Source organism: Myotis myotis, unplaced genomic scaffold (assembly GCF_014108235.1).
Source record: "Myotis myotis isolate mMyoMyo1 unplaced genomic scaffold, mMyoMyo1.p scaffold_m19_p_2, whole genome shotgun sequence".
NCBI lineage: Eukaryota > Metazoa > Chordata > Mammalia > Chiroptera > Vespertilionidae > Myotis > Myotis myotis.
Window position 1 is genome coordinate 102,547,374 of NW_023416324.1, and position 24,891 is coordinate 102,572,264.

General features: G+C 38.5%; 1 protein-coding gene across 5 annotated transcripts in view; it reads right to left on the reverse strand.

Moving 5' to 3' along the window:
* Positions 1 to 24,891, reverse strand: part of ATR (ATR serine/threonine kinase) — a 191,703-nt gene that overhangs the window by 7,236 nt on the left and 159,576 nt on the right. For 2 of the 5 annotated variants that reach the window (XM_036352984.1, XM_036352982.1), the window contains 8 exons: positions 23,860 to 23,957; positions 19,988 to 20,220; positions 18,119 to 18,253; positions 16,415 to 16,615; positions 15,233 to 15,376; positions 12,970 to 13,120; positions 2,020 to 2,176; positions 1,760 to 1,913 (listed from right to left, as the gene is read on the reverse strand). In XM_036352984.1, coding sequence (XP_036208877.1) covers positions 1,760 to 1,913; positions 2,020 to 2,176; positions 12,970 to 13,120; positions 15,233 to 15,376; positions 16,415 to 16,615; positions 18,119 to 18,253; positions 19,988 to 20,220; positions 23,860 to 23,957 — 1,273 coding nt within the window. Of the gene's footprint in view, positions 1 to 1,759; positions 1,914 to 2,019; positions 2,204 to 12,969; positions 13,121 to 14,311; positions 14,425 to 15,232; positions 15,377 to 16,414; positions 16,616 to 18,118; positions 18,254 to 19,987; positions 20,221 to 23,859; positions 23,958 to 24,891 lie in introns of those variants that run through there. The other 3 variants (XM_036352983.1, XM_036352987.1, XM_036352986.1) reach the window with 3 other exon arrangements.

The window sequence follows — 24,891 nt, forward strand, 5'->3', positions numbered from 1 at the left end:
GGAGAGAGATAGAGAGTTAGAAACATCGATGAGAGAGAAACATCGATCAGCTGCCTCCTGCACATCTCCTACTGGGGATGTGCCCGCAACCCAGGTACATGCCCTTGACCGGAATCGAACCTGGGACCTTTCAGTCCGCAAGCCGATGCTCTATCCTCTGAGCCAAACCGGTTTCGGCTAAAGAGAATTTTTTATGCATTCAATATTTTATGTTATATCAACATCCTTAATGTCTTTCTTGAATAATATAAAGTACTTACATGTATTGTCATATATTTCTTCTTTTCTTTAAAACAGTGGTTCTCAACCTTCCTAATGCTGCGACCCTTTAATACAGTTCCTCATGTTGTGGTGACCCCCAATTTCACTGTTACAAACTAAACATAATTAAAGCATAGTGATTAATCACAAAAACAATATGTAATTATAAATGTGTTTTCCGATGGTCTTAGGCGACCCCTGTGAAAGGGGTCGTTCGACCCCCAAAGGGGTTGCGACACACAGGTTGAGAACCGCTGCTTTAAAACTTTGATTTTAAAGGAGTAGGGAAAAAGATATAGCCAAGCATTAGAAGGAAATGCAACATGGAATGTAATGTAGTCCAGTTCATTTATTTTTTGCCATTCTTTAATGAGCCTTCCTAGGAATTTTTTATCCCTCCAGTTTCCCTAAATTCCTCTCTTGTATGATTTAACATATACCAGTGGTTTATCTTTGATTTGTTCTCAATTTGGCCTGTGACATTTCTTGTTTTCCTGTGACAGCAGAAGGCAATCAATAGAGAATGAGGATGAAGAAAAAAGTGGTCTAACTACTAGTCTGCTTTCCAAGATCCTAACATTGGAAAATTGGAGAAGGCCTTAGGGAGAGTCCAACTACCTTAATTAATTCCCAGGCCCTACTCTAGACCTACAGAATATGAACTTCCTGGGATGTTTCCTAGATATCTGCATTAAGAAAAAAAAACAACAAACTCTTATCCAGGGTAGTGTGGCTCAATGGTTGAGTGTAGGCCCATGCACCAAGAGGTCACCAGTTTGATCAGGGCACATGCCCAGTTGTGGGCTTAATCCCCAGTAGGGAGCATGCAGGAGACAGTTGATCAATGTTTCTCTCTCACTGATGTTTCTATTTCTCTCTCTAAAAAAGTCAGTGAAAAAAGATATTTAAAACAAACAAAACAAAAAACACCTCTTAGATGATTCTGATATACTGACATGTTTGGAAACCATCACATTAAACTACTATTTCTCTAAAAGTGAGTCTCAGTAAAATGAACTGCTCTGTTCATGTTCATATAACTAAGAACTAATTGAATCAGAACTTGAACCTGTGTTTTCAGACTTAAGTTCAGTGCTAGTTTTATTATATTATGCTTCTGGGTTCTCTCCATCCTAGATTGCTTTACTAATGGCTATGGGATATGAGACTCAACTGTGACTATAACTGCTACCAATGGGTAGATCTAGGAAGAACAGTTGTTGAAGAAAGAAAATTAATAGAAAACATACAATTACCTAGAGCCGTGGTCGGCAAACTGTGGCTCGCGAGCCACATGCGGCTCTTTGGCCCCTTGAGTGTGGCTCTTCCTAAGCCTTAGGAGTACCCTAATTAAGTTAATAACAATGTACCTACCTATATAGTTTAAGTTTAAAAAATTTGGCTCCAAAAGAAATTTCAATTGTTGTACTGTTGATATTTGGCTCTGTTGACTAATGAGTTTGCCGACCACTGACCTAGAGTAAGTCATATCATATACCTTATTGAAGAGACAGTTGAAATCCACATGTACACATTCACCAGTCAAAGAATCAAAGAGAATGTTTTCACCATGACGGTCTCCAAGGCCCAGGATATAACCAACCATTGACATAACTGCGGTGGAACGGCAATATGCTGATCTGCTACTGTACCTAAAGAAAATACCTGTTAAATATCCTCATGCATATCAGGTAACATAAACTTAAAATACTTCTTTATATCCAACCATAATAATGTATTATAATCTTGGTAATTTACCATGATGTTGGATCAGGGAATGTTCTCAGAAACCACTCATGAAAAACAGGAGGATGTCTGGGCAGAAGAAATTCTTGGAATATTTTGAGTTTTTCAGACAAAGCTGCTGCCTTTGGTAGCATACACTGGCGAAGTTCCTTCCCTGTCATATAAACTCCTGCAAAGCAGAGTGATTTCCATGAATCTTCATAAGCCAAATGAGAAAAAGCGCATTTCTTGTTGTTGTTAAAATAGGACAGGAAATCGCTACTTTTTTTAAAAATATATCTTACAGATTTTTTACAGAGAGGAAGGGAGAGAGATAGAGAGTTAGAAAAATCGATTAGAGAGAAACATCCATCAGCTGCCTCCTGCACACTCCCTACTGGGTATGTGCCTGCAACCAAGGTACATGCCCTTGTCCGAAATCGAACCTGGGACGCTTCAGTCCACAGGCCGACGCTCGATCCACTGAACCAAACCGGATAGGGCGAAAACTCTACTTTTATTCAAATTGTTATTCAAGAGCAAGAATAGAAAACTTTCAATTATGTATAGATAAATTTATCCTCTTGTTCATTATAATTAATGTCAACTAAAACCAATATTATGGAATCAAATAATACTATAAGATTGCACTTAGAATAAATCCAATGTGAATAGTGCCCCTTGTAAATATTTTAAAATTGCTGCAACCCTCACTAAAATTATAGTGATCCCCCTGTTAATCAGTATGTTTTAGGTAGATCCACACTGAATCATTACTAAGAAATGTACTATGGTGCTCTGGAATAATTTACTCTGTGTGAAGGCTAGCCTATAAGATTCACAGTATACCTGGTTCTTAAACTAATCTTGAAAATGCAAATCATGTGGGGAAGCAGAACTTCTCCTGATATATTTGTGAGCCATGACAGATGACTGGTATGACTCTACTCTAGCAAATGCCTTTTAGGCCCACCTTGCTTTGGTGCTCTTGAAAATTAATTAGTAACAGTTAATCTTCATAAAACAAGGCACAGCTAAAAGTTTGATCGACTAATTTGTGATTTGAGGTTCTTGGGAGTTAAATGTTGCACAGTACAATTGTGTGTTCATAGTAAGGTAGGAGATATATATATATATATATATATATATATATATATACACACACACACACACACTAGAGGCCCAGTGCACAAAAATTTGTGCACTCAGGAGGGTCCTTCAGCCCGGCCTGTGCCCTCTCGCAGTCTGGGACCCCTTGGGGAATGATCACCTATTGGCTGAGGCCCGCTCCCTGGGGGATTGGGCCTAAGCTGGCAGTCAGACATCCCTCTGGCAGCCCGGGAGCCCTCGGGGGATGTCCACTTGCCAGCGGGGAACAGGCCTAAGCTGTAGTCGGACATCCTTAGCGCTGCTAAGGAGGCAGGAGAGGCTCCCACCACCACTACTGTACTGGCAGCTGTCAGCCTGGCTTGTGGCTGAGCAGAGCTCCCCATGTGGGAGCGCACTGACCACCAGAGGGCAGCTCCCGCATTGAGCGTCTGACCCCTGGTGGTCAGTGTGTGTCATAGTGACCAGTGATTCCCAGTTGCTCTGCTGTTAGGGTCAATTTGCATATTACCCTGTTATTATATAGGATAGAGGCCTGGTGCATGGGTGGGGGCTGGCTAGTTTGCCCTGAAGGGTGTTCCAGATCAGGGTGGGGGTCCGCCCTGGGGTGCCTGGCCAGCCTGGGTGAGGGGCTGAGGGCCATTTTCAGGCTGGCCACACCCACTTCAGGGTGGAGGGTCCTGCTGGGGTCCCTAGCCAGTCTGGCTGAAGGGCTGATGGCTGTTGGCAGGCTGGCCAAGCCCTCCAGCAGGGACGCTCACCCCGTGGGGGTGTGTGGCTATCCTGGGTGAGGGGCTGATGGCTGTTAGCAGGCTGGCCACAGCCCCCAGCCACCCAAGTTCCCAGTGGAGGTTGGCTGGAAGCAGGTATCTGGGATTTATTTAGCTTCTATAATTGAAACTTTGTTGCCTTTTGCGGAGGACACAGCCAGCCAGAGCAGGTGAGAAGCTTGTCTTCCTCCATAGCCGGGGCAACCAAGCCTCCTGCTTGCTCTAGCTCCGTGGCTGCCGGCCGCCATCTTGGTTGGGTTAATTTGCATATAGTCGCTTGGATTGGCTGATGGGCGTGGCTTGGGCATAGCGAAGGTACGGTCAATTAGCATCTTTGTCTTTTATTAGTGTAGAAGATATAAAATTATACATTATTTCGTCCTTGTAAATAAAATAATCAACGGCAAGTTTCTCGCAATCAGGTTCAAATATGTTTGAACTACAATTTTGCAACATACTAGCTATGTGAGCTTGGATAAATTAGTTAACCTCTCTGCCACTATTTAAAATAATGTACATAACATACTTAGCACAATACACATAATATGGTACCTCATCAATATTATTTAATGTTATGGGTTGAATTTTATTCTGCAAAAAATGTGTTGAAGTCCTAACCCCTGGTACCTATGCATGTGATTTGAAATTAGGGTCTTTGTCCACATAATCAGATTAAGAAGAAGTCATCAAGAGTGGGCCCTTAATATAATATGACTGGTAATCTTACAAGAAGAGAAAACAAGGAGATTAAAAATGGCGGCAGAGTAGGAGGATGCTACATGGTCATGCTCTCAGGAACAAGCTGGAATTACAACTGAAATACGAGAAGGCTTCCTGAATAATCAACGGAAAACTCACAGGAGAGAACCCTAATACCCAAGAACCGAAGGTGGAGCCGGCATAGCGACTGGTAGGAGGGGCAGAGACGTGACCCACAGAGGGGAACTGAAGTCCCAGAGAGACATCTCAGCCGATGGTGGAGAAGGGGATCTAATCCCTGAGCTGGGCTCCCCAGCACAGAGCAACAAACTGAGGAAGGTATCCACATAACATCAAGCTGTGAAAAGCAGTAGGGTGCTGTCTGGCAGGGAGTGGCAGCTGAAAGTTAGGCACCCTCTTAAAGGGCCAAGGCACAAACATTCCCTGTGGAGTCACCCACCTTGTGCTCTGGCAGAGGGAGGGTGAAGTGGACTGGAGCTGTGAGAGCAGAAGCCAGCACTGCGGACTAGGGGGACAGAGCTCAGAAGACAGATACCCCAAGCCTCCTCAACTCAGTCATTCCCTCACACAGCCACATAGACATCTGCCTTGCTGGGGGTATAGACATGTGCCTTGCCTGGGGGGATAGACATCTGCCTTGCCTGGGGGGAAGACAGTTGACATACCCTATTGGAAAACACCTTGCCCTGAGGCCGCTTAAGAGATTAAAAGTAACAATTCTAAGGAGTAGCAGCTACTTGTGTAGCCCGTCCCCATCCAAGGAACAGCAGCCTCCCGATCACCACACCCTCTGTCTGAGGAACATCAGTTATGTGTGAAGCCTCCCCCCACCAACCAAAGGAGCCACAACTGTGAACAGCACCCACCAGAGGAGCTGCTACCAACTGAGGAGCAGCAGCTACCACAACCACCCAAGGAGCAATCGCAGCCCGAGGAGCCACTGCCACCCAAGGAGAAGCCACTGAACAACTCAACATCTAGATATGGTGGTACGATTAAACATGGGTAGACAAAGAAACCACCAAAGGAAAGAAAAGGAGGACTCGCCAGAAAAGCAGCTAAGTGATACAGAGGCATGCAACATGACAGAAAAAGAATTCAGATGAAGGGTCCTAGAGTGCATAAACCAGGTGGAGGAAAAATCAACAACTTATTCAAGAAGCAAGGTGAAACAGATGAGAAAAATCAATAAATTATGTAAGAACCAAGACGAAATGAAGAGTGATATAGCTGCAATAAAAAACACCATTGAAAATTTCAACAGTAGACTAGGAGAAGCAGACGACCGAATTAGAGAATTAGAAGACAAGGAAACAAAACACATCCAAACTGAACAGCAATTGGAGAAAAAAAATTAAAAGACAGGAGGAGATCCTAAGGGAGCAATGGGACAAGATGAAACGAAACAACATACAAATAATAGGGGTGCCTGAACAACACAAAGAGGAAAAAGGTTAGAAAACCTATTGGAAGAAATAATATCAGAAAATTTCCAGAGGTGGGGAAGAAAAAAATCATACAAGCACAGAGAGTCCCAAACAAGGTGAACCTGAAAAGACCCAAACCAAAACACATCATAATTACCATGGCAAATGGTCAGGACAAAAGAGAATCTGAAAGGCTGCAAGAGAGAGACGGAAAGTTACATGCAAGGGATCTCCCATTAGATTATCAAATGGTACATCAACAGAAACACATCAGGCCAGAAAAGAATGGAGAGAAATTTACAAAGTGATGCAAAGCAAAGGAATGAATCCAAGAATACTCTATCCAGCAAGGATATCATTCAAAATTGAAGGGGAACTAAGAAGCTTCCCAGACAAAAAAAGGCTAAGGGAGTTTATCACCACCAAGCCAGCAATGCAACAAATGCTAAAGGGACTGGTATAAAAAGAAGAAATAAAAAGCTTAGAAAGAAAACAGCCACACAATAAAAGAAATGTCTACAAACAAGTACCTTTCAATAATAACTTTAAACGTAAATGGAATAAATGCTCCAACCAAAAGACATCGAGTAGCTGAATGGATAAAAAAACATGACCCATACGTTTGCTGTCTACAAGAGACCCACCTCAGAAGAAGGGACACACACAGACTGAAAGTGAAGGGATGGAAAATATCTTTCAGGCAAATGGAAATGAAAAAATATCTGGGGTAGCAATACTTATATCAGACAAAATAGAGCTCAAAGTGAAGGCCATAACAAGAGATAAGGAAGACCACTTCATAATACTAAAGGGATCAATACAACAAGAAGATATAACCCTGATAAACAAATATGCACCCAATGCAGGAGCACCCAAATACATAAAAAAAACTCCTGGAAGATATCAAAGGAGAGATCGACAACAATACAATCATAGTAGGGGACTTTAATACACCACTGACATCACAGGATAAATCCTCTAGACAAACAATAAGCAAAGAAGCAGCAATCCTAAATGACTCACTAGATCAGATGGACTTAATTGACATCTTCAGAAGACTTCACCCCAAAGCCATGGAATATACATTCACTCAAGGGATCATTGGACATATTCAAAAATAGACCACATATTGGGTCACAAACAGAGTCTCCCCAAATTCAGGAAGATTGAAATCATACCAAGCATCTTCTCAGACCACGATGGCATAATATTAGAAATAAAATACAATAAAAACAACCCAAAATACTCAAACACTTGGAAGCTGAATAGCATGTTATTAAATATTGATTGGGTTACCAATAAGATCAAAGAAGAAATTAAAAACATCCTGGAAACTAATGACAATGAAAACACAACAATCCAAAACCTATGGGACAAAATGAAAGCAATACTGAGAGGGAAGTTTATAGCTCTACAGGCCTACCTCAAAAAACAAGAAAAAATGATAGTAAATCATCTAACTCTACAACTCAAAGAATTAGAAAGAGAGCAATAAGAAATGCACAGACTGAGCAGAAGGAAGGAGATAATAAGATTAGAGGAGAAATAAATGACATAGAGACCAAAAAAACAATACATAAAGTCAATAAATACAAGAGCGGGTTCTTTGAAAGGATAAACAAGATTGATGAACCTCTAGCCAGGCTCACCAAGAAGCAAAGAGAGAGGACCCAAATAAACAAAATCAGAAATGATAGAGGCGAAATAACAACAGACCCCACAGAAATACAAACGATTGTTAAACAATACTATGGACAACTCTACTCCAACAAATTAGACAGCCTGGAGGAAATGGACATATTCCTAGAACAATACAACATTCCAAAACTCAATCAGGAAGCATCTAAAAATCTCAACAGGCCAATAACTATGGAAGAAATTGAAGCAGTCATCAAAAAGCTTCCAGCAAACAAAAGCCCAGGACCAGACGGCTTCACAGGGGAGTTTTACAAACATTCAAGGAAGAACTAAAACCTATCCTCCTCAGACTACTACAACAAATCCAAGAGGAAGGAATACTTCCAAGCTCATTCTATGAAGCCAGCATCACCCTAATACCAAAACCAGGTAAAGACAACACAATGAAAGAGAATTAAAGGCCAATATTCCTCATGAGCATAGATGCCAAAATCCTCAACAAAATCTTAGCAAATCGGATCCAGCAGTACATCAGAAAGATCATACATCATGACCAAGTAGGATTTATCCCAGGGATGCAAGGATGGTACAATATCTGAAAATCAATAAACGTGATACATCACATAAATTGAGAGAAAAAAACCACAGTCATATCAATTGATGCGGAGAAAGCATTTGACAAAATCCAACACCCATTTTTGATAAAAACTCTCAGCAAGGTGGGAATAGAAGGATCATACCTCAACATAATAAAAGCCATATATAACAAACCCACAGTCAACATCATACTCAATGGACAAAAACTAACACCATTTCCCCTAAGAACAGGAACAAGACAGGGATGCCCCCTCTCACCACTCCTGTTCGATATAGTACTAGAAGTATTAGCCATTGCAATTAGACAAGAAGAAGAAAAAAAAGGCATCCAAATTGGAAAAGAAGAAGTAAAACTGTCCTTATTTGCAGATGACATGATATTATACATAAAAAACCCAAAAGACTCCATCAAAAAACTATTAGACTTAATAAATGAATTCGGCAATGTAGCAGGATACAAAATTAACGCCAAGGAATCTATGGCATTTCCATACACCGATAGTGAACTTACAGAAAGAGAGACTAAAAAACAATCCCATTTACCATCGCACCAATAAAATTAAGATACCTAGGAATAAACTTAACTAAGGAGGTAAAAGACCTCTACTCAGGAAACTACAGGACGTTGAAAAAAGAGACAGAGGAAGACATAAACAGATGGAAGAACATACCATGTTCTTGGATTGGTAGAATCAACATCATTAAAATGTCCATACTACAAAAAGCAATCTATAAATTCAACGCACTTCCCATTAAAATACCAACGGCATATTTCACAGGCCTAGAATGAACTCTCCAAAAATTCATCTAGAATAAAAAAAGACCCCGAATAGCTGCAGCAATCCTGAGAAAGAAGAACAAAGTAGGTGGGATCTCAATACCAGATATCAAGCTGTATTACAAATCCACTGTTCTCAAAACTGCCTGGTATTGGCACAAGAACAGACATAGAGATCAATGGAATAGAATAGAGAGCCCAGAAATTGGCCCGAACCAATATGCTCAATATTTCACAAAGGAGGCAAGAACATACAATGGAGTCAAGACAGTCTCTTCAATAAATGGTGTTGGGAAAATTGGACAGATACATGCAAGAAAATGAAACTAGACCACCAACTTACACCATACACAAAAATAAACTCAAAATGGATAAAGGACTTAAATGTACGATGGGAAACCATAAAAATACTAGAAGAGACCAAAGGCAACAAAATCTAAGACATATGCCGAAGCAATTTCTTCACCAATACAGCTCCTAGGGCATTGGAAACTAAAGAGAAAATAAACAAATGGGACTACATCAAAATAAAAAGCTTCTCCACAGCAAAAGAAATCATCAACAAAACAACAAGAAAGCCCACTGTGTGGGAAAACATATTTGCCAATGTTATAGCTGGTAAGGGCCTAATCTCCAAAATTTTAGGGAACTCATACAACTTAACAAAAGGAAGATAAACAATCCAATCAAAAAATGGGCAAAGGATCTAAATGGACACCTTTCAAAAGAGGACATTCAGAAAGCCAAGAGACATATGAAAACATGCTCAAAGTCAGTAATCATCTGAGCGATGCAAATCAAAACAACAATGAGGTACCATCTCACACCTGTCAGACTGGCTATCATCAACAAATCAACAAACGACAAGTGCTGGAGAGGATGTGGAGAAAAAGAAACACTCATGCACTGCTGGTGGGAATGCAGACTGGTGCAGCCACTGTGGAGAACAGTGTGGAGTTTCCTCAAAAAACTAAAAATGGAACTCCCATTTGACCCTGTGATCTCACTTCTAGGAATATATCCCAAGAAACCAGAAACACCAATCAGAAAGGATAAATGCACCCATATGTTCATAGCAGCACAATTCACCATAGCTAAGATCTGGAAACAGCCTAAGTGCCCAACAGTAGATGAATGGATTACAACACTGTGGTACATGTACACGATGTAATACTATGCTGCTGTAAAAAAGAAGGAACTCTTACCATTTGCAACGGCATGGATGCAACTGGAGAGCATTATGTTAAGTGAAATACGCCAGTCAATGAAGGAAAAACACCACATGATCTCACTCACTCATGGATAATAAAGACCATTATAAACTTATGAACAAAAATAGATACAGAGGCCAAGCTGCCTCGAAGAGACTGTCAAACTACAGTGGGAAAGCCGGGGAGGGTTCAGGGGCGGGGGTTTGGGGGGGGAGTAAGAGATCAACCGAGGGACTTGTATGCATGCATATAAGCATAACCAATGGACATAAGACACTGGGGGGTAGGGGAGGCCAGGGGATTGTAAAGGGCGGGGAAAAAAAGGAGACATATGTAATACTCTTTGTAATACTTTAAGCAATAAAACAAAAAAATAAAAAAAAATAAAGAAAAAAAAATAAGAGAAAACAGACATAGACTTAGGGAGAATGCTATCACATCTGAGGCAGAGAATGGGCTGATGCACCTATAAGCATCAATAAGAAATATAAAAGGTTGCTGGCAATACCTAAGAAAAAGGTTTGGAGCAGGTTCTCTTCTAGGGCCTTCACCAATATCATAGTTCTACTCACACCTGGTTTTTGACTCCTAGCCTCCAGAACTGTGAGAGAGTAAGTTTCTACTGTTATAATCTGTTTGTAGTACCTTGTTACAGCAGCCCTAGAAAGTTAATACTTATACTTCATTCTGATATACTCATTTAGTATGTATTTGCATCACATGCATTTTAAAAAGTAGAATTTTGGACTTAGAAAAATTTCATAATGACACAGAGTTCACATATATTCATCCCCCAAATTTTCTTATCTTCCATCTTTTTCATTACAGTAATATCTACACTAATAAAAGAGAAATATGTAAATTGTCACTTCATGACACCCACCAGCCAATCAGGATTGAGTATGCAAAATAGTGGGACAAAGATGGCAGTGGCCATGGAGCCAGCCGGAGCGGGCGGGAGGCTTGGGTCGCCTGGGCTGGCTGCCGAGGGATGGGCCTGCAAACGGCCCAAAGCCCTTCACCCAGGCTGGCCACACCACCATGGGGTGAGAGTCCCTACTGAGGGGCGTGGCCAGCCTGAAAACAGCCCTCAGCCCCTCACCCAGGCTGGCCATGTCCCCCCAGCGGGGACCCTCACTCCATGGGGGCGTGGCTGGCCTGCAAACTGCCCCAGACACTCGCCCAGGCTGCCCCACCCCCCAAGGGAGCCCCCACCCTGGTCCAGGACACCCTTCCCGGCAAACCAGCTGGCCCCCACCTGTGCACCAGGCCTCTATCTATACTAATAAAAGGGTAATATGCTAATTAGACTGGGAGACCTTCCATGAGACCCTCCGGACATTCTGGACAAAGCCATGGTGGCAGGGCCGATGTAGAGGCGGTTAGGGGCCAAGACGGAAAGGCAGTTGTGGGTGATCAGGCCGGTGGGGGGGGGGATGGGGGGGTGGGCAGTTGGGGGTGAGCAGGCCAGTAGGGGGGCCCAGTTGGGGGCGAGCAGGCCAGCTGGGGGGGGCAGTTGGGGGTGAGCAGGCTGGCAGACAGAGTGGTTAGGGGCAATCAGGCAGGCAGGCAGGTGAGCGGTTAGGAGCCAGCAGTCCCAGGTTGCGAGAGGGATGTCCCAGACTGGAGAGGGTGCAAGCCAGGCTGAGGGACACTCCCCCACCATGCACGAGTTTTGTGAACCGGGCCACTAGTAATTATATAAACCAGAAAATTAATATTGTTAGACTATTATTGATTAATCTTCAGACCTTATCCAAATTTCACCAACTGTCCTACTATCACCCTTTTTCTGGGTCAGGATCCAATCCAGGATTCCATATTGCATTCAGTTGTCATGCTTCCATAATGTTCTCAGATGTGGGAAATTTCTGTCTTTATCTTTCATTATATTGACATTTTTAAAAGTGTTCTGAGCAATTATAGTTTTGTTTTGCCACTGCAAAGTTATTACTTTTTCCTTTTGTAATTAATAATCTATCTTTGAGGGATATACTTTGAGACTCTGTAAATAATATGTTTACTGTCATATTTTCCCTATTAATGTCAGCACCCATCAAGATTCACTGCCTATAACAATTATTACTATGGTATTTGCTAATTGGTGATTTTCTATTTCCATAATTTATTCTTCATTTATTCACTGCAATTCTAATATAAAGAAGAACTGTTTGTACTTCCTTATTTATTCAAGTATTTGTTTATATTGGTGTGGATTTTTCTATTTATTTAGTCCATGGGTTATAATTTAAGACTATCTTTATCTAGTTTGGCGCTCCTTTATGCCAGGTTTGGCCAGTGGGAGGCTCCACTTCAATTCTAATAATTTCGGTTTCATTCCAGCCTTCCCTTTTCTTTTCTTTTTCTGACAGTGAAAAACTAGCTCCCTTTAGCCACAATATATTTACTTATTTGCTAAAATCTAGTATACACATAACCATCCCAGAATTGCTAACCAGTAACTCGGTGAAAAACAAATTTTCTATACATTTATTTTAAGCTACCACAATCCTTCTGGGATGAAAATAAAGAAGGAATTAAAACACAAGGAAGAAAGACAGAAAAACACTTAAGTACTTCTATATATAGGATCTCATTTGAATGGAAATTTCATCATGTCTTATACCAAAAAGCATACTATGATATATGTTAATAACAATTATATCCATATTATACATGTTAGCAGCTATTATATGCATATTATATACTTATATTGTAAAAATTAATTTTAGTACCCTTTTCTTTATATAGTTTGGTGAGAATAGGTCTCAAGCCAGCTGTGTTGTTAACCCATTCAATAATTCCACACTCATCATTCAATGGAATAACTGCATATGTTCGGATATGAAGCTCTCTTCTACGAGATTCTGCATCTTTTCTTAAGCACTATAAAAAAAAACACACACCATAAACTTAAAAATTTCTAAATGTTATATCAAATATATCTAAGATTGCTCATTTCATAGCAAAAGAAGGTCAATAAAAGCTTACCATGTAGTGTAGATGAATAATTTTTCATAATGATAGGCAAGGAAACTGATTGGACAGTATCCCTAATCTCTTTCTAAATCATTAAAAATGACTTGGGTAAGTCCTTTTATAAATTATTAGCCAAATGTGTCAACAATATTGTGTTAAAAAATATTATAGTTGTATATTTGATAATGACAAAGTATTCTTTTATTTTTATTGCTTCCAAAAATATTACTAAAATATTAAGTACTTAGTCACAGAGACTGCTGTTTAATTTTAATTCTCTCAAAAATGCATAAATAAAAGTATGAGTTTTATGATATCCCTAGTTTACTGTTACAATTTAATAATATAGCTTCATTTGAAAAATTCTCTTCTAGCGTAAGAAAGCTTTTCACATCTCATCTGATTAATCCTGAAATATAAGGTAAGGAATAAAGCGTATTTTGTTTAATTCTGGACCTGTATGAAATAAACTAACTATACATAACTATAATTGTAACCTGTCCAATTCAAAATCACATCACTGACCAAAAACATATTTTAAACTTTAGGAATAAGTAGGCTTCATAAATGTCAACAAAACAGTATGACATCAGAATCACACGTAAAGCCTCCTTGAATAACAAGTCAAACTCTAGTTTTTCACAATCAGGCTACTTTTCTCACCATGTTAATGTAGGAGAACAGTAATAAAATAACCTAATCAGTGACAAAGCCTATCAAGATAAATATAGAGCCCTGGCCAGCTACATCAGTGGGTTAGAGTATCATCCCGATACACCAAGGTTGCAAGCTCAATCCCCATTCTGGGCACATAGAAGAAGCAACCAATGAATGCATGAATAAGTAGAACAACAAACCGATGCTTCTCTCTCTCTCTCAAATCAGTAATCTTTTAAAAAGACAAATACATAAAGTAAAGCCAGGCCACTTGATAATCTCAACCAGAAAAACACTCAGAGAGCTTCAGGGTGAACATACTAATAGTTTAATAATCAGTAAATTAAATTATCATTTACCGAACATTTAAAATAAAAATATTCATTCTTTTCATATTACCTTTGAAATGGATTTTTAATATGGCATTAATTTTTAACTTACTTTTGATTAAACTAAGGACAAACCATAATTGTCTTTCTTTTTAATGAACTCATCTGCTGCCATATCTTTTCCATGTTAAAGGTCCATTCCTTTTTCTGCTTATAAAAGAGGTACTAGTGAAATGTGGGAAGGGGGGTGGAGAATAGGGAAAAAAGCTTATAAAAAAGAATAGGTTTCATCCTTCTACAGTATGCTTATTTTTACAATAGAAAAACAGATTCTGTGCATTTATAATACCTGTTTACAGAATAATTCAAAATAACTAAGACCATATATTTTTAATGAACCTTTAATAAAATTTCTCATACCATTTAAGAAATAGAAATCAAGTATTTACCAATAAAATAAACAAACAAAAAATACCAATGATCCACCTTTAAAGAGCGTATTGATAAAATAGAAAGAACCTAACATTTTCTTTCTAGCAATGAAACATAAAATGTAACTAAATCTGATATAAAAGTATATTATAGATCATTTAAACATTAAATAGAAAATATTTTCCCTCATTAATATAACATTCACTTTTCTCAGTATAATGCAAGTATCTTATTTTAAAAAATTAAGTGAGTGCTGGCCAGTATCTCAGTGGTTAGAGCACCAGCACGCGCACCGAAGGGTCATGGGTTCAATTCCTGTTCAAGGGCATGTACCTGGGTTGCAGGTTTGATTCCCGACGTGTTTCTCTTTATCTTTCACCCTCCCTCCCACCCTTTCAGTCTCTCTAAAAATCAATGGGGGGAAAATGGTTAAGATGATAAATTTTATGTATATTTTATCCCAATTTAAAAATTAATTTAAAATGAAAAGCAGTATATTTTATTCCTGTTTTTAAGACTGATCTATCTCCATACTGAAAAGTCTGTATCAAATTGACAGTAATTATGGTAATTATAAAATAAAAGCAAACTATCTCCAAACCTTATTAATCAAGGAATTGAATTCCATTAGTCTACAATCCTTTCTCAGGTCATCTTTTGGCTTACACATCATGATGTAGAACTTTCCATCTGATCCTTTTAAAGATATCTTCTTTGGTTTCTGAAGAGAAGCAAGAATTTCCACCTAAAAGATGGTAAGTTATATATAAATTAAGGTAAAATTCTTTGTATAAGTTTCTATGTATTATAAATATTGTGTTACCTAACATAATAAAAAGGAGAAAAATCTATATTATGTGGTAAATTTATTCTTTTAACAATTTCTTTCATTTTAATTATCTACGATGTATGAAAAGAATGGTTGCCCATACGTAGAGACACATTTTCTCCAATTACTAATGACTATGAAATAAAAGGATTATTTTATCAGCAATGTAAGTACATACACACCAAAATTTAGGCAGCCCTTAAAGTAGTCACAAAGTTGAAAAAAAATTAAAATATTTTTTAGGACCTTTCTTCAAAGGCTAAGACACTGTTATTAAATGTCTTTAATCATAACAAATGTTTATCAATTGAAAGTAACTTGATTATTTTAAAAAGAAACTTCCCCAAATTCAAATCTAGTTAATAAGTCTACCTAATAATATTAATTTAAAAGAAACCATGACTATAAGTAATAAGAATGCTTGCATTATGTGATTTAATTACTGGTTCTGAAGCAGTTAAACAAATGTTTTAAAACAGAAGCATTGTAATAAATTTGTTTTCAAAAGTATTTACTTAGAAATACTCTACTACCATTTCTTTAAAACAGCCACACATCATACTTCAAAAAAAGAATCAGGCTCTTCCTAGCTGAATTTCACTTTCTTAGAAAATAGAAACAAAAAATTGTTTGTTTGTTTTTTCCTGTTCTCTATATTTAAGACAAAAGAAGAGTATGGAAAAATCAAATTGTGAAAAAAGATAAATATTATACTCATACTAAAAACAAATGTGAGCATGTGAAAAATCAAAATACTAGGCTGAAGATGGGATTTTTATCACTTAATTTTATTTCATCAATACAAGAGAGTGTTACTTTTCTGTATTTTCAATCACATTTTCTTTGTCAATAAAATTCACTTAGTCTCTGAGAAAAGACACTTTTAAAATTAATTTGAAAATTTTAACTTAAATTTAAGAAACGTAGTTATAGGTATATAAAAATGAAGTTTACCGTATCATCAAAACTTGCAATATAAGCCCAATGACCAGGAAATGGATCATGGTTAGCATGGGTGCCCAGAATTGATGGAAGAGTAGGTATCATGACTGATTGTAAAGGAATGAGGATTTCACTAAATGTTGCTTCTTCTACCAGCTTTTTAAGCATTTTAAAATGAGTATTCATGCTCAATGTGGAACTATTTCCATCCACCTGGGGGAGGAAAATTGTACATTTTAATTTCTCTGTTTACCTTGAATTATAGAATCTCTAGTTTCACCCAAAATAAAATTTCATTCTATAGTATCTTAATTACAATAGCTCCACAGTCTATAGTTTTCTAAGTATTTTTTTCTTATCTTTATTTTTAAGTATTTTTAATACATCATCTTATTTTAACCACTCTGTATTCTTTTACCTAATCAACAACAGTAGGACTGTTAAATGACTAAAGGAGATAATAGAGGCTTATAATCCATTATCAGACATTACAAAATTCAAACAGCTCTGTAAATAAAACTGTTTTTTTTGTATTACATTTCCTTTGGCAGCAAAATAATACCAAAATTTTGCACTTAGTGCAAAAATTAATACATTCCACTACAAAAATAATTATATATCCAATTATGACACTCAATATAAAGTAATGCACTGTATTCCCTTTAAAAATCTGAAAGATTCTGAATTCCTAAATGTAGCTTGCCACAAAAGTTTCAGATAAAGAATTGGAATCTTATAAAAGTGTCAGTGTTTAAAAAACATTGGCCATTATCATCACAATGTTTTTGACAATGTCAAGTGCATCAGAAATCCAATAGAATTAATGCAAATAGAAAAACAGATTATTCTTTGAAGATGTTTATTGTTGAGGAAAGATGAGAGATAAGATAACCTTGTATTTCCTCACCTATAAACAATTAATAGTGAATATTTGTAAAGAGAAATATAGTTATTAACTATATAAAGGTGTCTCTCTCACTTCTGATAACTAGCCATACACCCACCTTTGACTTTCCTACACATTCTTTAGGATTTTTTCCCCTCCAATTCCTTAGGTACAAGAGTGGGTCAGTCCTATAAGCATGTCCAAATTCTACTCACAAATTTACTTTAAAAAAAAAGTAGTTATTAAACTGGATAATAACCATCTACTTAGTTTCCTATGAGACCATGAGCACTTCCAGACAGAAGAACATGTCTTATGCATCTTTGTTTGCCTCAACATGTTTGTCTCCTGGTAGGTAATAAAATGTGTACTGAAAGAATAAAAACCAAATCAAAAACTCCAATTTCTTTCCTTTCATGTAGGTTTATGTAATAAGTTTAAAAGTTTAAGAAGATACGACAGAAAACAACCACAGAGACAATTTGAATTCACTGCATATTTTACATGGCTTATCTCATATCTTCTATTTAAAAAAATTACTTTTCATAAACATGGATAATTTACTCTCAGAAGAATTTACATTAAGAACTTTTAGAAATTTGGAGGATGCTTGAAGAGAGGGACATGTTAGAAATTTTAAAATCAGCTTTATTAGGGTAGACTGCAGATTTAAAGCAAACAATTTGATGACTTCTGCTATCTGTGTATACAATATATGTTATAATTTTAACTTAATCAAATGAAAGAAACCAGCTAAAATCATCTAGAAGTTTTGTATAAATTATCCAACATTGGTCTACTCTATACAGTAGTAAGATTTATGACAATACCGGTTTATTGCACAATTCTAGAAGCTTATCTGTCAGACGAGTTGCATCTCCAACAAACTTTTCTAAAGATTTTTTCATATGAATGGCTTTATTTAGGATTTCCTTGCATCTGTTCACACGCATGGGATAAGAAGACTGTAAAAAAAAAAAAGTCAAGTGCAATTTTATACAAGATTTAAAAAAGATTAACAACAAAACTTTTAACAAAAATCAACTTCGAAAGTATTCATGATGTGATTATACTGACTCAAATTTTTTGGAAATCAATTTGGCAATATTATCAATAGTCATAAAAATGCTGCTATCCTATGACCTGATGAATTTACTTCTTAGAACCTACCCTGAAGAAGGAAACAGAAATGAGAATAAATGTTGATGTGTCTATATGTAATACAATAGCAAAAAAGTGTAAACAAACTTAATGATCAACAGTGAAAATACAGGTGGCTAACTACTACAGAATTCTATATAATAAAAGGCTAATAGGCAAATCAACCGAAGGGCAGAATGACCAGTCACATGATATGCACTGGCCACCAGGGGGCAGACGCTCAACACAGGAACTACCCTCTGGTAGTCAGTGCGCTCCCAAAGGGGGAGTGCCGCTCAGCCAGAAGCTGGGCTCATGGCTGGCGAGCGTAGAGGCAGTGGCGGGAGGAGCAGGCCTAAGCCATGAGTCAGACATCCCTCAAGGGTTCCCGGACTGCGAGGGTGTAGGCAGGGCTGAGGGACCCTCCCTCCCTCCAGTGCACAAATCTTGTGCACTGGGCCTCTAATACTACTACCGAATTTTATATAATTATTAAAATTATGTTTTTGAAGAATATTTAATTACATGAAAACAGACTTATGGTAACAATCTTAAGTGAAAATATGAAATTATGTATCTATGTAATCAAACTTAGAGCTAAAATATGCACATATAAAATTACATCAAAATATTAAAAGTGTAAATTTTTTCCTTTTTATATATCTGTATTATTTTTAAAATTCTCTGAAGTATTTATTAAACAAACACATTTACCACACTGTAAAGTTCTATTAATAATGCAAAAACATTTTTCTATCTAGTATTAACAGTTCTGGTACTTAGGATTAAACCACTTGGGAAAAAAATACGTTGTTTTTGTTTTTTAATATATTTTTATTTATTTCAGAGAGGAAGGGAGAGGGAGAGAGAGATTGAAACATCGATGATGAGAGAGAATCATTGATTGGCTGCCTCCTGCATGCCCCTTACCGGGGATCAAGCCTACAACGCAAGCATGTGCCCTTGACTGGAATCAAACCTGGGACCCTTTAATCCGCAGGCTGACACTCTATCCACTGAACCAAACTGGCTAAGGCGCTGTTTTTGTTTTATGTGTTTTTTTTTTTTTTTAACCTTCACCTGAGGATATGCTTTTGATTGATTTTAGAGAGAGAGAAAGGGAAACATTGATGTGAGAGAGAAGCATCAACTGGTTGCCCCAGACATGCGCCTGACTAGGGATAGAACCTGCAACTTAGGTATGTGCCCTGACCAGAAATTAAACCTGCAACCTTTTGGTGTACAGATAACGCTCCAACTGATTAAGCTACCTGCCTAGGACATGTTGCTACTTTATACCAAGCACTAACAACTTATATACCTTATAGAAAGCATGCTGAATTCTTTGATCTTAAACCTACTAGTCAATTCATTTGGTATGGTAGATATTTCCAAAGTTTTAAATGAAACATTATGCTATAATTTGTTTTTTAAATATTTATGTTTACTATAAATCTAATATAAAAGAGAAACCCTGGTACTCACACCTACATATTAGCATTAAATAATTAATGCCATATAAGAAGGGGAAAAACCCAATGTTGTGATTAACATATTACCTTTGAGACAGCTGTCATCATCCACATTGCTTGCTGAGGATAGGCCAGAAAGACTTTAGCTATAATTTCCATCAAGACAACAAAAACTTCATCATGAGAATGACAAATTCGAGAGATCAACTGTGAAAAAGCAGTTAAAAACTGATATGGAGCTAATTGACTTGTGTGTTCTGTGATAACTTTATTTATTTTAGCTAAATCATTTCTCATTTGGACACGATCAGACCGGCCAGCTGGAAGAAAAATCAAAGTAAAAAAAATAGAAGTTAGAAAGAATAAAACAATATATCAGTTCATTTCACAGAAGAAAAATTTTGTTTTAAAAACAGCTTTAAGATATAAAGTAATCCCCTCTATCCACTGTTTTGCTTTCCACATTTTCAATTACCGGCACTCAACTGCTGTCTGAAAATATTAAATGGAAAATTCCAGAAATAAACAATTCTTAAGTTTTAAGTTGCACAATATTCTGAGTAACATGATGAAATCTCATTCCATCCCTACTCTGTCCTCCTTAGGACATGATTCATCCTTTTGTCCAGTGTCTTCATGCTGTACATGCTAGTCACTTAGGTCTCTCACTTATTAGATCAACTATTAACATATTACAGTGCTTGTATTCCGATAACCCTCATTTTAATTTAATAATGGCCCTAAAGCACAGGAGTAATGACCCTGGCAATTCCTATATGCCAAAGAGAAGCCCTAACATGCTTTATTTAAGTCAAAAGGTAAAAGTTCTCAACCATCTGGAAAGGGAAAAAAATCATATGCTGGGTTTGCTAACATCTACTAATATAGTAAGAAGACTCTTCTATCCATGAAGTTTTGAAGAAGGAAAAAGTGCTTTGTTAAGACAGAAAATGTATTAAATTTGTGGATGGAAGACATGCACAGAAAACCTGTTTCGACTGAGAGTAACGTGTTGCACCAGCAAGCAATGAGCCCATACAAAGACTTCAGCAAGAGAACTCCTGAAATGAGTGACACCAAGCCATTTACTTCAAATAAGGGATTGGTTACACAGATTTAGGAATAGATTTGGACTGAAAAATATAAAAATTACGGCAGAGGCTACATTTGCCAATGAAGAAGCTGCTGCCACATTTCCAACAGAGTTGAAGAACTTGATTAGGGTTTGGTACTACCAATGGTTTCAGACATCCACTGGGGTCTAGGAATGTTTCACCCATGGAAAAAGAGGGACTACTGTATGCTATTCTCATGTACAAAACCAGGTCATGTGCCAATTTATGAAAATATAGTTTTCTCTGTCCATGTAGGAAAAAATATTTAGGGCCATTGAAAAATTTAAGGGCTTTTAATTTTCACTAGAAACAAACAAAACAAGTCACAATCCATTGTAATTTTTATGGTAAATTATTTGGCTTACACTAATATTTTTCAGTATCTGTTAGCTTCATCAAAGAGTAAGCAGATTTTCAATTGCAGGTCCTGAACTGCAACTACTTAAAAAGTCTATGTTTAGGTATTCAAAAAGTAAAACAAACCAACAAAACAGAAACAGAAACAGATTCATAAATATAGACAACAAACTGATAGTTGCCAGTGGGGAGGAAAGTCAGGGGAAGGGTGAAAAAGGTGAAGGAGAATAAGAGGTACAAATTTAAAAAATAAGTCTAGGGCCCTGGCCGGTTTGGCTCAGTGGATGGAGGGTCAGCCTGAGGACTGGGGGATCCCAGGTTCGATTCCGGTCAGGGGCATGTACCTTGGTTGCGGGCACGTCCCCGGTGGGGGGTGTGCAGGAGGCAGCTGATCAATGTTATAACTCTCTATCCCTCTCCCTTTCTCTCTGTAAAAACTCAATAATATATATTTTTAAAAAAATAAATAAGTCTAGGGCAGTGGTTGGCAAACTGCGGCTCGAGAGCCACATGCGGCTCTTTGGCCCCTTGAGTGTGGCTCTTCCACAAAATACCACATGCAGGCGCACATGTACAGTGCGAGTGAAACTTCGTGGCCCATGCGCAGAAGTCGGTATTTTGTGGAAGAGCCACACTCAAGGGGCCAAAGAGCCGCATGTGGTTAGTGAGCCGCAGTTTGCCGACCACTGGTCTAGGGGATGTAATGTACAGAATAGAGAATGTATTCAATAATCCTATTTAATAAAAAGCTAATATGCAAATGGTTATCACGCTCTCACACGTTAATGGTTCAGACACTCAACACTGGGGAGAGAGGAATGGGGACCAGCCAGGCACAAATGAGCTCACAAGAGAGGAATGGAGACCAGCCAGGCACAAATGAGCTCGCAAGAGAGGAATGGGGACTAGCCAGGCACAAATGAGCTCATGAGAAAGGAATGGGGACCAGCCAGGCTACGGCCCAGCAGAGGGACAAGCCGCCCGCCCCATGGTCCCGGGAGCCAGTGGCTGCACCTGAAGCCCTGGAGAGGGACAAGCCACCTGCCCTGTGGTCCTGAGTGTCTGCGGCCCGGGCTAAGCTGCCCGTCCACGGTCCCCTGCGGCCGGCCAGAGGGAGGGAAGCCCAGGTCCAGGGTGCCTGCAACCAATTGGAGGAGGCAATCCTGGATTGCTAGAGGCAGTTGGACATCCCCCGAGGGGTCCCAGATTGGAGAGGGTGCAGGGCGGGCTGAGGAACCCCTCCCTTTCCCATGCATGAATTTCATGCACTGGGCCTCTAGTATTATAGTAATTTCATACAGTGACAGATGGGTACCAGACTAATCATGGCGATCGCTTTGTTAGGTATATAAATGTTGACTAACTATGTTGTACAACTGAAACTAATAGAATATTGAAAGTTTACCCTATTTTAATTTAAAAAGTCTATGTTTAGTTTTTCCCCCTTTAAAATTTTTTAAAATTGATTTTGAGAGAAAGAGAGAGAGAGAGGGGGAGGAAAGGAGACGGAAAGAAACATCTGTGTAAGAGTGAAACATCAATTGGCCACCTCCTGCATGTCCCCCCACCAGGGATATAGCGTGCAACCCAGGCATGTGCCCTGACCTGGAATCAAATTAGCAATCCATTGGTGCACATGCATGGGATGACACCCAACCAATTGAGCCACATGGGCCAGGGCAGTCTTTCTCGTTTTTAACATTTACTTTCTTGTTCACACGTATCCTATATAATAACAGCTCAGCAACCAAACGCCGAAGGACCAGACGACTGGTCAACCAGTCACTACGACACACACTGACCACCAGAGGGCAGACGCTCATGCTGGAGCTGCCCCCTAGTGGTCAGTGCGATACCACAGTGGGTGCAATGCTTGACCAACTGGGATGAGTGGCTCCTCCAGCTGTGAACCGCAGGCTGACGGGCAGGAACCTGGGCTATGATAATTGCCTCCTCACCCCAGGCTCCTCCTCCTCACTCCCAGCCGCCTCCTCCGGACGTCCATAGGCTGCGCAGCACCACCACAGGGCTTGCAGAGCTGACCCCAGAGGCTGAGAGGCGGGCTCATGGCTGCCATGGGACTGAGACCTACTCTGCCACCTCTCAGTACTATTGTCCCTGGGCCCGGCCTGAACCGGGTACCCTGGAGAGGCAAGTGCTCTGGCTGCAGGGAAGATGCCAGATCGGGGAGCAGCCGCTCAGAGGGCGGGTCCACAGCCACTTGGCTGACCAGGATGAGTGGCACTCCCACAGCTGGCCAATCCGTGCAGGCCACACCCCCACACCAGTGCAAGAATCCTGTGCACTGGGCCTATAGTATAAAATAATTTTAAAATTTATTTTTCAATTATAGCTAACTTTTGTAATTTATAAAATCTTAATTATCAAATTCATTCCTAGCTTTTATTAGGTTAAACTGTGAAGCCAAATCTGATTTTATACAAAAATAATTCTTGGTTCCTTAAAATTTTACATAAAAAATTATACCTTTTTCCCATTCATATGCCTTAGCACCAAAATCAAGCCATAGTGATAACATCCGTGGCATTGACTGATATATGAATTGATTTCCATATTGTAGAGATCTGCAATCATACAGAGAAGATATTATTAACAGTGTTCTTTGTTTATGTTATATAAATTAAAAATTAAAAATTTAAACTATTACTTGAGTAATATATAGCCTTCTGAACAAAAATTATAGTATCATTATTTCTTCCTAGTAGAGGTTATCTTTTAACTTCCTCTCTCTCCTTTTTTCCTACTATATTCCTCACTAAGCTCGATACTGCCTGTAACAAAATTAATATAAGTTATGACCTAGTCAAAATCCTGTCAATAATTCCTTCAAACTGTCCTTAGGATCTGTGCCTTCAATTGCACTCCATGCCCCAGGTCATGCCCAATCACTCAATTTCTGGGAAATTATAATAACTTAGTTTCCCTAATTCTACATTTCTTCCTTTCAATAAATTCCAGACGAATATTCTTTAAATTCTAGTTTTATCATGCTCTCCTCCTATTTATTATGACCACATGAACGACTCTATCTAGGATTCAAATATTCACAATCTTGTTTCTTTATAACTTTCCAATCATAGTCTCTTACTACTCACCAGCCTACATCTTCCATCAACTCCAATTTCCTCACAATCCTCTGAATAAACCATTCAAACCCTGTTTCTCTGCCAATCTGTAAAAAGTCAGTAATGTCCTCTCCTTCTTAAATGTAATTATCTTTCAAATCCTACCTTCTTCATGAGGCCTACCAGGTTTCTGTAGCAATGAAGTACAAATAGGTATGCTTTTTAAATCACAAAGCCAGGGGCTTGAGTTTTGACTTCAGATTTGCCCAAAATCTGGACTCATTTGATTCATTTTTGGTATCTTGATAATATAAAAAAGATATTTACACTATTTATTTGGATACCATTCTATTATACATCAATATTTAAATGTTTTACATGTTTAACGTTTCTCTATCTAATTAGATTGGAGTTCCCTGAGGGCAAATACTGA